Genomic DNA, 15489 nt, shown 5'->3' on the forward strand with positions numbered 1-15489 from the left:
TCTAATTAATGTCCCACCTCTTTCTTTGAATTAATACTGCAGATTTCATTAATTCATGTAGATAATATTTATGACTTTAAAAAAATGTTTCAAGAACCTCAGTGTAGAGATGATTTTAAAAATGTCTCAAACAGCCCCAGTGATTGATTCTCTTTGACACTTTTAAAGAAAATAAGTGATGGGGAACTTCAGAAGCAAGACCTGAATGTGTTTATTAATGTTACTTTGGCAAGTCTAGTAAAGGTCTCTACTCTGCCTAAATAAAAATGAACATAAATCATTCATTGAGTAAACCAAAACTTTAATAAGATGGTAAAAGATAATGTATTGATACACATTATAAAAATTGCATTAATAGTATTTACCATTTCAAATAGAGTAAAAGTCTATATATGCTGAATCTATAATACTATCTCCTAAAATGTTAATATTGTAAATAGGGTTGTTGCTTCTGTGATTAAAGCCCCCATCTACCCACCTCCCCAAAAGGAGTAGAATCACTGAGCTGATTATGTTTGTTTTTGGAAAGATCCCACCTCCTCCCCTATTCGGATGTTATCAGCTTGAGTTCAGACATGTAAACACTCTAAGATTTGACTTTGGATTTCGGCTTCCCTGATTGAAATGTGAGAACAGCTAAGGGAAAAAAATATAAGGAACACATCAAACATAAAAGAGTGATGCGATAAAGGAGTTTTACTCATAATAGATTAAATAATGTGAGGATGAGAGGAAAAAATATTTTCTTCCTATCATCTTAAGTGAGATTTAGATTGCTCATACCTCTTGAGTGAATCATAGTTTTATTTTCTATCTTTACTGCAAAAAAGCACTGTCTTTTTTTGTCAAAAAGAAAAAAAGTGAATACGTAGTCCCCATGTCAATTCTTTAAAAAGCTATAGATCTTTCCTTCATTTGAAACTACTGCCTAATGTAGAGGAAATAGAAAGGAAGGGGGTGTTTCTGTCTAACTCAGGCTCCTTTATTGTAATGGATGTTATAGTTCTGTGACAGGGATCCTTTTTTTTTTTTTTTTTGAAGCATGTTCACTTCTCTTAATGGACATTTTATGTGCCTAAAACATTTGCCTTACGTACATATAAGTGTGACTTTTTTTATGCCTAAAGAAAACTATTCCACAAAAATAGATTTGAGTTCGTATTTTCTGAATTTTTAAAATTCCATTCCTGTCACTTTAAAGTGATTACTTAGAGATTTCCCCTGGACTTGTATAAATCAAACTTACAAATTCTGAAAGTGCTTGGAGAGTCTGAAGTTTAGTTGTAAGGAGCTGTCACTTCAATAAATAGAGTATGATAAATTATTGTCATGAGACTGTGTAACTGTTAGATTATTACTTATGTGAACTTTTCAGCCAAATTTGACTCAGGTTTGAAAGTTTAGAGATTACATTTAAATTTTTAGATATTCTGTTATCAAATGTAGCAAAATTTCCATTTCATAATGTAGTCTTTAAATTTTGTTTTGAGACTCTTTATCACAATATAGGAATTAAAATCCCTATAACTATAACACATCCTTAACCAGGAATGGTCACTTAATGATAACTCTTTATTCTGCATCAGTATTCATTCAGAGTATGGAATCAAAACAGAAGCCCTTTCTTTAAAGAAAGAAGAGATTTATGTTGGCTTTTGTTGGCTTTTGATTTTAATTTTTGTAGCTCAGTGGCTGAGCTTTTTTCTGGGTAGGATCACCTGCTAATTATATAAGAAAATATTTTCTGCACACAGATAAGTATATTTTTCAAGTTAATTGTTGATAAATTGATTTTTCAGAACGTGTTGGCCATGTAATATTTATGATAAACTTTTAACATACAGGGAAGACTTGGAGATAAACAAAATGAGACAAAAATAGCAATATTTGTTTAACTAAAATTGAGATATATCTCAATTTTTTAAAAATTATAGATCAGAAAAGAAAAATAATAAAGAATTAATAGCGATGGTTGCAAATAGATAAAATAAACTAAGTACTGGCTGTTTAGTGATTTTTGATGCAATATACACATCCTCCCTATAGTGACTTCTTTGCAGATTTAGATAAATGTGACTGCCATGGCTATGATTTCTCATTCTGCCAATTTATAATGCAATTTTTAAGGCATTTAGAGCCTGGCAGTCAATACACATAATTATAAAATGCCAATTAACTATAAAGTATATTAATTTACTCTTATATATATATATAAACATTCTTGCCACGATAAGAAGTATCAAAATTTCAAAAATTAAAAAATTTTCAAATGTGTTTTAATGTCCTTCATGCCATGCACAATTTATTTTATTCCAAGTTAATTGCTTTGTATAAATTCATCTCTATTATATTCATTTCATACAGTCAAATATAGCTCATCCTTGATTTACAAAAAAGGGACAGAATTACCTACTTTGCACATTCAAGTGTTGTTGGATCTTTCCAAGGACTATTGTCTTAGGCATTATCATTTTGTTCTTTTACTGTGTCATATTTTCCATTGCGTATGACATTTTAATTTTTTGAGAGAATTCTTTCTTGAAACGTAGTGATGCTATATTTAGAGTGGAAACTTTAATAGCTGTTAACTTGATTTAGTTTCATGAAAACCATTCTTAGGAAAGGAAAAAAAAAAATCTTACAGAATTAAATCCCCTTCATAGTGAAGTATGATAATGAGGCAAATGTTCCAAGCTCTATTTCTGAACCCTAATAATGTCTATATGCAGTTTCCATATGCAATATTATATTGATCAGTGAATAAATCAGAGTAAGTGAAATTTGAGTAAATCCTAAATAGAAGGCTCAAAAAATATATAAAGAGTGGGATATTTCTAAACGTGTGGAAATTTTTGTGGTAAAGCAATATTCAGCAGATATGATTGCTTAATTTTTTAATGTAAGGTTCTCTTAAGTTCCGATTTGGGCTTGCTGTGCATAAAGTGTGTCAAACTTCAGCTCCAGACCAGGGGGTGAAGTCGGTCAATTTAATTCCCCAAGATCTAAAGAAGGTCGGTATCATTTCATATAGCCTTGGCAGAGCAGATCATTACCAGGCACAAATCTGTTCGTTACGTGCTGAGGGTTTATAGCAAAATAAATAGACTGTCATCATAAGTTCAGAAAATTGTGTGTTCGACCCACGATAATGTGTAAAGGGCGTTTAATAGAGTTCAGCATTTATTCGTTATCTGTATGCGGACAGAGACGGCAGTCGCGTTATCAGCTTTAAAAAAAAATTGGGGAGTTCTGGGGGTCACGTGACGCCCCTCACACACACAGGCGCGCGCACGAACCCTCCCAGGCTCCGCAGTGCAGTTTTGATTTTAGTCACAGCAGAAGGCTTAACCACAAGAGATTCCACTGGTTCAAACCAGCGTAAACCAGATTTTTTCAGCCCACAAAGGAACAGATTACCTCTTGTATCAAATTCTGCACTGGGGGGAAAAATCTTTGTTTCAAAAAAGATGTTGATTATCATAACTCAACATGGTGGCATGGCGCACTTTCATGTCGCCTATGACGGAACTCGTAACTCGGGAAAAGACGAAATCACCATTTTCAGTCTAGCCTAAGCATTGTTAATTTTCAAAAATAGACCATCTTTTGTTTCCTTGAATGAGACCTCTCGGACTAACTAACAGAAAAAAAAAAAAGATAAAGATTAAAAACCCTCCCATTACCTAGCTTAGCTACAAATCCGGTGTAAAGCTTGGATGCAGCCATGCAGCACAAACAAGATAGAACGTTTTTTGTTTGGAACCTATTGAAAAAACAAACGGGTAGCATTTTTAAACACTCATTGATTATGGCAGGGTGGCATGGCCCAAATGGTCTCTGTTGCTGAAGAGTAGTTTTAAACTTTGGCCCTTTAAGTATCATAGTCAACTGAAGGCTGGTGCCCCCAGAAAGAAAAAAAATAGCTGTGCAATCAATTCCCAGCTCAGCTCTTCCTGAGAATTAATGTTTACCGTTTTCTCCCATGATGTTCGCATGGCAAAGAGAAAGATTCCAGTATGTGATAGGCCAGGTATTTTAGTTTAGAATTTTACTTCTTCTGGAGAAGAATTGTAACTTTTCACATGAAATGAGGAGATACTCGACTCACATACACTCAGTGGTTGCTGAGGGAATGAGTAACGAAAAGTAATGACAACTTCGTGTGTATTTTTGAAAGGATATTAAAAGTTTCTTTTTCACTAAATGCACTGTAAGATGTTATGTAATAGATTCTATGCCCTTTTCAAATAAAAGATTCATAACAGATTTGAAACCTCATTCTTGTGTACTTGAAATATTTTTCAGATAACAAATGAAATAAACTATGCTGGAATACATATTACCTTCCTTGAATTGGAGACAAAAACAGCATTAAGCATTGAAAAATCCGGGCTATAGAAAACATGATACTTTTAGAAAGACTTATAGTGAGCAATTCATGGCACGTTTCTCCCAAAGCAATAGTTTAATTTATTGGCTTGCATATGTCAAGTGTTATAACAGATGTTACACATATTTGGATGCTTAGAAATTATCAGTTGTAGACCTGAATTGCTGAGGATGCAAATTTCAGACCTAGAATGTGGTTCATAGTCTCTTACAACGTAGGTTTTAGTTTCTATTCATTGTGGAAACTATGGCAGACACCTCAACTGTACAGTGATATTTGTGGTTAGAACATAGTGCTGTCAAACACAAAAACACACAAACACAGAGGGAACTAGATATATGATTATATCCATTTTCTAGTTTGTAAACAGTTAAGCAGCTTGTTTTATCTGTTATATTTAAGGCAAATAGAAAAATATTCTACAGAGGAGAATCCAAATGTTATCGTGCAGGAGTTTACTAACAGGTAAAGAGTGATTTTGGGTTTGACTTTGGTCAAAATAGACTATAGTACAAATGAAGTGAGATACTTTGAGATGGCCCATTTGATAAGATAAAGAAAACTGAGAAGTGAAGAAATTTCAGACATTAAAATAAAAACACCATGTGATTGCAGTAGCCTCTTAAAACAAAAACCTGGACATCAATGCTGTTATATACGATATTTCTAAGGATAGTGAAATATTTTCTGATACTCTGTCCTAAATATTATCCATCCTGGCATGCTTTGTTCCCAATTAAAATAATGTTACTTCCAAAGGTGATCCTATTACTAGAGTGGATACAAGTATAACATTAACATAACAGTTTGTGGTTTAAATACTTATTGGGACAAAAGCATGAACTATTAATCATGTTCATTTGGAGGTAAAATCTGAAATCAGTTGTCAAGATTCAAAACAGAGAAACATCCTGAAAACTTGTACATACAAAACCTCTTCAGTGGTTCATTCTTAGAAGAGAGGAACAGTAAACTTGTTTTCTTTCTTTATAATATAGACTTCTATGAAGTCGTTCCCCTTTATTTCATGATGGTGTCTTAGATGTACTTTAAAAGAGAATTTCACACTATTCTCTTTGTTTAATGTGACAGTGTGAGAAAGTGATCTTTATTCGTTCAAAAAACTCTGCATGTAGTCTATGCTTAGGTTCTTTTAATGTGTTTGTCTGTGATTTTTAAATGCTAAACATGTAAACAGATAAATTGTCAATGTTAATTCTGTATCCTGTCACACAACTGATCTTTCTTTCCTGCCATTTCTTTCCTTTTTATCTTTTTTTTTTTGTGCATTCATGTTGCAGTTGATAAAATTACGTGAAGAGGTGAGTACTTCCTAGCTTGCCTTTTTTTTTTTTTTAATTCTGCTTTTCCCTATAAAATTGAGTTTCTAAATCTGAAGTAAGATCTTTGGGTTCATTTTTCCAGGAAAATCTACACATAGCGGAAGTATTGATTATATTGTTTAGAAATGTTCTCTGCTGACTGTCTTTATAAAAACAAGTATATCCTAATCATGCTTATCACAGTGATCATTGTTTCCTAACTTCAAAGAAAATTGCTATTTTAAAGACCAAGTCGGGGAGGAAAAATAAAGGAATATCTTAAAACTATACCTACGTGTAGTTTTAATGTAGACCAGCTTCAGATTTGTTTTATTTGTACTCATTTCTCAAAGGAATCAATATGATTAAAAAAATTTTTTTCTGACATTCTGATTTACTTTACTGAAAACTATTTTTAAATAAACTCCTTTCCCTCAAGCTAAAATTCTTAGATGCAACATTAGATACCATGAGTCTATTATCCTTTTGGGGAAACACACACATGTTATAAATGCCCTGCTAGTCTGTGTACACAGATACCTAAGAAGAGCCAAAGCTTTCCTCATTGTTAAACACTTTCCTTTTTGTAGGAAATAGCACCCAAGTGAGTTCTCATTTTTCTGAGTTTGCTAGTCTGTTTCATAATACAACTCCAGACTTTTTTGTGGTCCAGCAAATATTTGCACCAGCGTTTATAATTTTATCCCTGTATGGATGAGGGATGTGGAGTGCTTCTCCTTATTTTTTTAATTTGACCAAACTTATCAAATATGCTTTGCTACTCTTTTCAGAGATGGAGTTGAGTTCTGTTACTTTTATATTAGTGCATAAAACAAAGGCCCATATTGCAATTTAAAAATTGTCTAATTGCTTATTGTAATAGAGTACTGCGAATGATTTTCAAGTTTAGATTGACTTCGTTGTTGAGATTTTCCTAGAAGTTTTTCTTATTGGTGTGTCAGCATTCTCTAGGTGATGTGAATGCTAATTTAGAGGTTTGTAGAGAGTGGTTTTCAACAACTCTTCTGATTTAAGGTGCGTTAGTGATGCCTTCCTCAGTAAGAGTAATAACGATATATAAAATAAAGGGTGAAAATACACAAAACCCTCACCCTCCAAACTTCTTGTGTTTTTTGTCTTCCTTGCATGGAAGCAGATATATATATATATATATATATACACTAAATGAATATTATCGAATGCAGTTTTGATGTATAAGATTATTCTCGAGGTGAGTGATACATCAACTCCACTCTTCTGCCAGACAGACAGTTTGTATGTATTTGCATCTGCTCAGGCTTAGGTGAAGAATCAAATGTTAATGCGGCTAACAATAGCCTTGAAAACCACTATGTGCAGAAACTACATGAAGCCCTTTCCCTTGAATCTAGCAGTGAATAGAATTAGTAAATTTTTGTGCCTTAGTACCATCAGCATCATCGACAGATTTATTTTTTTAAGCTGAATTGTGTGGACTTAGAAATCTGAATTTTAAAAGCGGAAAACGTCACATCTGCATTTCTTTTAAAATATAGCCCATCATCGTTCTATGACTTAATTCTTTTCTTGTGCCTATAGCAACAGTTTCATCAGTTATGCTCCTGGAATGCATGTTTCCCAGACTGTAACCTGAAATGGACTTGTACTCAGAAGAATTGGATCACTCAACTCATAGAATAATAGACTGAAATACTTTTTTAACAGTCTTTGATACAGATATATCATTGATATTTCCAGAATGGTTATGGCAATGACACTGATTTGGTTTGCTCCGAAGTGATTGTTTCTCAGCCAGGATTCTAATAGTAATCACACAGTGAACATACCCCAAATTTCTTCCTGGTACCTGTCCTAAGAAGACAGGCACTCGTCTGCTTCAAAATAAGATGTTTTGTTGTGTTTGGAAACAGAGTATGCCCCTGTCGCTTCCTTGTGATGCTCTTTTTGGGATCATCTCTGGAAACAGGGCATGCTTGGAGGCAGACTGGTAGTGCACAGGGAGCTGAACTAGTGGTGCCTGTGCCGAGCTCTCTGTTTGAATCCTGCATCTCCAGCTCGCCACGTTGCACGGCTCCTCACATAAGTTGAGCTGTGTCTGAAGCTCCTGCACAGCTTCACTTGCCTGCTTTGAAAAGGGCTGAGAAGAGGGTGAGAGAATGAGTTTGGGATGGAGTGTGGGGGCAAGTTGAAAGCATCAGCTGCTACTGTAGTGTATTTCCTTTCATTTTCAGAGACCAGGGCAATGCACAACTAAGGGAACAATGTAAATAGCACAGCTGTTACAAGAACTTGATTTTAGCTTGCCTTAAGTGAAGAGGTTCCCAAATACAAAGTGAGGTCCTGCTGGAAAGCTGCTGGTAAACTGATAGTCCTCTTGTGTGCAGATTTACTCTGATAAAATTGAACTGTCCTGAAGAAGAGTTACTTCCTTGATTTAGAAATACGCATTTTTTTAAAAATAAAAAGTTCTTTTAGAAATTGTGCTCCCCACTATAGCCATACGCTGAATAAGCTGATTTGGCTCCCTTTCATGGAATCCCCCAAATCATTCTACATTTAAATACTTTGTTTCCTGTATGATATGTTGTCTTGTAATTAGACTGTCCATTTCCAGTACTGAGCTTCGATTTTTTAAATAAATCTACAGTAGCTAGATGTTTTCTTTTAGTTTAGGGATTTCATCCAATATGAAATTGAACCTGAAATCTTTGTTCTGATATTCTGGATTAAAATTCACATTTACTCTTAATTTCTCTTTAGAGAATCACCGATTTGAAATCAAGTCCTTTGTTGAGATAGAAAACAATATTCAAGGAAGGGAAGAGCAATTCCTACTCCTAACACCTGCACATAGGCAGAAGTAGGCATAAGAAAGCTATTTTTGACAAGCTAAGTAACGTGTTCAGTTTTATTTAAGAATAGTCATTAATGCCAAACACATAAAGCTCCCCTTGCTTTTCTCTTTCTCAATTACAACCTTTAGTGATTTTGCATTTTCATGATATCCACTTTCCTTCTTTCCTCCCTTTTATTTATTTAGCTTTTTTTTTTTGGCAGAAGGAGGGGCAGTTTTTCTCTTAATTTCTCTACTGTGTAGTAGACAACTCTATTAATTATTATAGACTGTTGTTGCAGCTTTCCTGACCTTCACATCAGGTCCTATCTCTCTGTTCTAAATGCATTGTTTTAATGATTCTTCCCGCCACTCCCCCCCAGCACTTCCCCCCAAAAAAAATTTCAAGGAAAGCTTTGATGTGGCTTTAGCTGCCTCCAACGTCTGGCCGCATCTCAGATGTGTCACCTATGCCGGGAGGGAATAAGGAAATCACGTTTTGAATGGTAATGATAACATACTAATCACTTCCTTTCTTTGAAGATGGAAGCGAGATATTCTGTCAGCATCCCTGGCTGCTAGAGCTTGGAGGCACTGGTCTAGGTGTATTAGCTTAAGTGTGCATGTCAATACAGCTTGCATCTCCAAGATCCATGGGGGCTCATTAGAGCAAGGTGGATCGTTTCGCTCGACAGCCACTCAGATAATATGTGTGGCACTTCCTTTTTTATTATTATTAGAAAGCATTTCTTCTATTTTAAATGACATCTGTCAACAACACAAAGTTGGAGTTATGGTTGCATTTTTTTCTTTTTTTTTGACCAGATTCCAAAACTGATTTGAGGGGGAAAGGTATTCATTTATACAAATACATGTGTGCATGTACACACATGCATATATACAGATACGCATATTCTTGTATTTCTAAGTATCCAGACATACGTGCATCTGTACACACACATGCACACACACAGACACACACACATTCCCATGGGCGTGCACATATTCTTATCCATTCACCACCATGATTAGCTTATGAATATGTTTGTCAACCTGAATATGATCTAGTGTATGATTATTATGCTTAAAAAAAAATCAGCCTCAATGTAGGAAAGAAAATTTAGAAGCTGAGGATTTCGGGAAAATCCTCTAATTTCCTCTATCAAATGTAATATAAAAGAGTGTATATAATTTTTACCATTTTAGTGCACAGTCTAAAACACTAAGTGTCAGAAGTTCACTTTCAGTCCAGTGCTGTATATTTGGTGATAAATCCACAATTTTGTACATCTGTGTGCATGGGGAAAAATGTCTCTTGTTTCTTAGTGGTTGCCCCAAGTTGTCTTAAAACTAGAATTGCTGTTTAGTATTCTGTTTTAGTACCTTATGTTGCTCTCTTTGGCATCTTGCTGCACATCTAAAATTGAGGCACATTCTCTTAAAAATAAAGTTCCTGTTTAAAAATTACTATCTGCAGGAATCAAAGGAACAAGTAAGTTTTTTAAATGATTGCATTTTATAAAAAATAAATACAAAATAGGGATCATAGATCTATACAAATATCTCACATAGCTACTTCTGCTGAAATGGGAAAGATCCGGTAGGTTCTGGTCTTCGTACCTTTCTCAGTGTTTTGGAGTAAATTCATTGTGACCACATACAACGTGAGTCTGCCTTTTAAAACAAAAAAGTGAATGGTCCATACACAGCTGATTGATTGAAAATCTGTCCATTGTAGTGGTTCGTATAATGCAAGATTTGCTAAAAATTATCTATAATGGATTGTGACTCCCTCTCCCCACCCCTGCCAGAAATGTTAGGGCATACAACGGCATTATTTTTTTTAAGGCAAAAAAAGAACATTGTAGACGGCCGTCTGATTTTTTTTCCCTTTTTCTTTTTCAGAGGGCACATCTGCTCGATAACACAGAGAGGCTGGAAAGGTCATCTCGGAGACTAGAGGCTGGATACCAAATAGCAGTGGAAACCGGTAAGAATTCTGAGAGTGAGCAAATTGTCTTGCTTATGCACAGCAGTCTTCACAACACATGACATTTCAGGGAAACTTCAAAGGAGTAGCAGAGACAGCAGCCCGAGATGTGGTTTACATATTGGGGAGACAATTGGGAGCTTATTTGCGCTTATCTTTTTTCAAGTTAAAAGGCATGACATCTACTGAAAACAGTTCCTGAGGTTTAAAAGTATACATCTGAAAAGAGATGGAATACTTTGTCTAAATTCTACATTTGTCTTAATATACAGTTACATGTTGTCAGTTTACCCACCCGCAATGATTGCTAGCACACGGTGCCGGCTCCAATTGTTTCCTCCTATCCATTTATTCACATATGTAAAAATTAACATTTTAATCAGCCTAAATGATGTGAACTAGGGGCAAAGTAGTTCCAATACCAAGTTTACCTTGCTTCTTTGTCCTGGTGTTAGTAATATTTCCCAACGATCCGTATTTTTTTTTTAAATCATGAAAAGAGCCTGTAATCAGATATGGAAAAAAAAAAAGTCATGATAATTTTATTTTAAGTGTTAGTTAATACTGTCCAAACTTTTTCTTTGAATTAACACTAGTTCTTAATTTGAGAAAACACAGCCCTAATTTGACTTCTAAAGTGAGTCTACTTAAAATAGACAGGCTTTTTCATTATTAATGTTTCATGCCATGACGGCTTGTTTTTGCATAGTAAATAAATATCCGTTAGCTCCTTTATACTTATCAGTTTCTTATTATTTAGCTATTTGCAAAGTATAGATTATATCTCGTCTATTTTACATATTTTGGGTAGCTCTTGCCCAGTGTATGAGCAACACAAAAAATACGTGGTCAACATTTCCATTGATTTTTTTTAAATTTAGTGTTACCAAAAATATGTATTTGGGGGTAGAAGGTAAAATGAAAAGATTCCAAATAATGTCTTTTATGAACAGCCTGTGTTTTCACTTCCCCTGAGTTCATGACTCTCCTGTATTGGTTGGCTTATGGGATGAATTCTAAGAAATCAAATGGCAAGAACACCAATGGTATTGGCATTATAGTAATGGTGAGGAAACTGAAGGAAACCATCAACCTTCCCCTCCCCTCCCCACCCGATTTTGTAATAATACGGGCAGCCTTCTTTTCGAGGTTATTGATAGATTGGCTTTCTGGCCTGATTGGGATAAAGGCAAGCTTTCGTTTGTTCTTTCAGTCCTTGGGCTCACTTTAAGAAGGGACTGTCCTTGCAAATTATGTGAATAATGAGAAGAGGCCTGAACCTGAGGTCAAAGGATCAAACTTGAGTTCTAGCTCTTGTGTGTGACCTTAAGCAAATCACATAACCTCTCTGAGTCTGTTTCTTCTTCTCTCTCAGAATATTCCTACGAAATGATGGCATAAGTTAAAATATTTTCTATACCATAAAACACTATACAAATATAAAATTATTATTAATGTGTGGTCATTTGGTGATATACAGGCATTTATCTTTCTCTCACAGAAGAAGAATTATTGTGATTGAAATATGTATTAAAGGAATCTCTTAAAAGTGTTACTTCGGCATTCTTGGGGAACGTGTCACTATACCTGTTGAACATCAAGGGACCTTCTTTGATAAAGTGTCCCATTGGTGAGCCTCTTTCCACGTGGGACTGGGTTGGGTTGGGGATGTTCTTGCTATGACAGTGATCACAGGGCTTGATTTGGCTGAGTGGGTTGCCTTTTCTCTTTCATGACACCATTCATGTAGCTCCCTCCCAAAACTGAAGGAGATCAACAAAGAAGATCTCAGATACTGAAGGATCACGACTTGATCAAGGTTATTAGACTGAATGGGATTTGATAGTTATTCCTTTTGCTGTGTGCTAAAACGTCACATCCACATCAAACGATCAATACAATCAACTTTGGAAATGCCAATTTCAGAGTATCAGTTCCCTGGACTTTTAGTAGAATACAGTGGTAAATGAACAATTAAGTTTTATCAAATTGGATATTTATATGTTATATAATACATATATAAAAGTCTTACAGACTATAAAACCAAGACTACAGGGAGGAATAAAGGTGGGCTTCGTGGAGGTAAAGACAGATGTGGCACATGCCCAGACAGAAGTCATCATGATGGTTCATTTCCTGGGATGAGTTTGAATGGGTGCAGGAAGCACAAAGCAGGCACAAAGCATTCTTCCTGCCCTTGCCTCTCACAGTTATGTAGGGGGAGAAGTGATTATGACGGCACCATGTTGCCTCTGTATTGCTTGTTTCTCTGCTAGCTCTCAGCCTAGTCATGTCCAGCCAGTCAACAGCTCTGTGTTTTCGTTGTGATATAAGTTTGTAATACTAATCATTTTGTTGGAGTATCAGAAGAAAAAACAGCAGCTCTCAAAAGGAAAAACTTTTAGCACTTATTGGTCCCTTCTTAAAGACTGTGAAATGCAGGAGGAGATGTGGAAGAAACCAGCATGACTTTTGAAACAGCACAAAAGAGGGAAATGCTTTGCAATGTATTGGTCTAAGAACAAGTTCTAGGCCACAACAAGAATTTTCAACAGTCTCCAGCAAAATGAGAGGAGAAAAGTAGAAAGTAGTGTTTCTCTTATAAAGCAAATTTTATTAATTTGAAGAATTACATGTTTTTGAACATATTTTTCCTATTTTGGGGTGCTAAAGGAAAGTATAGTTTATAATATGATAGAGATAGTAGGTAGAATTAAACGTTTATTTTTTTTCTCCACCTGGAAAAATAACAGAATTGGCAACCCTACTTGGGTGCTTTGAAATGTTTCTTAAAATTTTACTTGGCCACAAAATCTTGAAATTGTTGTCTAATGTACTGGATTGGAGAAAGAGACAACAGTCCCATTGCCTGGCTCTGCATTAATCAGCTGTGTAACTTTGAGAAATACTTAACCTCTCTACGCATTCTTTTATTTGTCACATGGAAACTTGATGCTATATATATATAAATAAAATGACCAGAAGTTTGTTATAAAGTAAAATGAAATTGTATATATTCAAGTGCTTAGAAAGTGCATAGGGCTCCGTAAAAGTCATCATTTTTATGTTATCATGAGCATAAGTGGTTATCTCTGAAAATTATTGGCAAAAGGTTTCAACAAAAATCTGTAAACTTTTCTTGATGACCGCTATTGACAAATACCATAAGAGAAAGTTTGATTATTTTATATAATCAGTTGTGTTAGAATGGAATAGAAAGCATGTTATTTTGACCACTAGTATCTTTCTAGTAAATAATGAAACTCATCTTCTAAAATTCTTGAGTCATCTTTGACTTTTTTAAAAGTTATTTTGTGTCTCTTTAGGAATAGCTGCCGAACAGAGCGACTCATGTCCAGAATGTACTTGGTCGGAGCAGAGGTCCACAATTATTTCTAAGTGCCATTTACACCTTGATGTATTTCGAGTTTCATACCAGTCTGTTTTCTTTCGTGGATCCCTTTCTATTTGAGAAAATTGATGAGGTTACAAGTTAATTGAACAGCTCCATTTAGAGAAGAGACAGATGGTAGAATGTATGATATTGAACTAGAGAGCTGACGCTAGGACATTTCAATCTGAGAGTGACATCGAGAAGGACATTATCAGACTAACTGGCGAACTTCCTTGGGAATGACCCTCAAAAACCAGGCACTCTGGTGGTCATATCTTGTAACTTCTTGTCCCAGAATCTGTGAATAAAAAGTGACTCTTCCTTTTTTCATTTACTACTAATAGTTAGGTATGACTGTTAGGCATGGAGATATATCCATTTTGTTTGAGGTCAGGGAATTAATATTTAAAGCTGTGGATCATCTGCCCTTTATTCTGAAATTATGATAATTTTTTTCTCTGAAGTAAATATTCCAGCTTTACAATAGGCGTAAAACTAATGGAAGCTGCAATGATCAATAAAAGAAATAGGCTGAAAGAGAAATTATACAAGGGCAGAAATGCAAGGCTCACTCTCTTCGTTCAATGTTGAAACAGAAGATACTCATGACTGTCCCACCCTATACCCTAAATGGGTCCGGTGCACCTGAAACCATGAGGGGGGTTCTCTACAGTCAGTAGCCTCGCGTCTCTGGAGATGATCTGCACCATTTGCTAACCTTGCTCCTGCCACCTCTGAGTGCCCAAGCCTATGGGTCTGCACCCGTTCTCTCAGTAGTCACGGCAAGCCACCCAGCTCTGCTGTTCCATTTGGGCAGGGATCTCTGCAACAGGGTGCTATAGTGCTGCCAGCCTTCCTGCCATGAGGAGAGGTTCCGTCCCTTACCCAGGGCCCTGCAGGTTCCCCACCGTGGACTAACGATTGGACACACGTAGAAATAATACAATGTTTATCGAACACTTAATATGGGCCACACACTATTCTCAAGAGTCTGTATTTACCATCTTATTAATCCTTACCACAACCCTATGCAGTAATTACTGTTTTCTCATTTTACAGATGAGAAAACAAGATACAGAGAGATTAAATTATTTGCCCACACTTATTAATCAAGCTAGGAAATAGCACAGCCAGACTATCTGACTCCGTGCTCGTAACCAGTAGACCACACTGAAATGTGGACAGATCCCGCATACCTAGATTTTCCAGAGTGGCCTGTTACAGTCAAAACATGCCATGTTCTCACATCTGTTAAGTTCCTTTCCACATAATTTATTCAAAAACTAACTATCGGATACTGTGGGCCATGTGCTGAGGATACAGTAGCAAACAAGATAGCCAACGTCCCTGTTCCCAGGCAGCTTATGTATGGGTACAGGCAGGGCAGGGAGCGGGGTGAGACAGACATTTTTTTAAAGTAATAAATAAATGGACAAGATCATTTCAGATGGTGGCAAAATGAAGCAGGGTATGAAAGAATGAGTAGTGACGTCGATATTCGGTTAGCTAGTCAGGGAAGACCTCCCAGAAAAGTGCCTTGTAAGTTGAATCTTGAGCAGC

General features: G+C 35.7%; 1 protein-coding gene across 6 annotated transcripts in view; it reads left to right on the top strand.

Annotated features, from left to right (window-relative positions):
- The window catches only part of VTI1A (vesicle transport through interaction with t-SNAREs 1A), a 345054-nt gene that overhangs the window by 73288 nt on the left and 256277 nt on the right, over positions 1-15489 (top strand). For 5 of the 6 annotated variants that reach the window (XM_072971919.1, XM_072971918.1, XM_072971917.1 and 2 more), the window contains exon 5: positions 10451-10535. Coding sequence is in view for 5 of the 6 variants with exons in the window: in XM_072971918.1 (XP_072828019.1) it covers positions 10451-10535 (85 nt within the window). In the remaining variant the exon portion in view is untranslated. Of the gene's footprint in view, positions 1-10450; positions 10536-13861; positions 14267-15489 lie in introns of those variants that run through there. The other variant, XM_031682624.2, reaches the window with a different exon arrangement.

This window comes from Vicugna pacos, chromosome 11 (assembly GCF_048564905.1).
Source record: "Vicugna pacos chromosome 11, VicPac4, whole genome shotgun sequence".
In the NCBI taxonomy this organism is placed as follows: Eukaryota; Metazoa; Chordata; class Mammalia; order Artiodactyla; family Camelidae; genus Vicugna; species Vicugna pacos.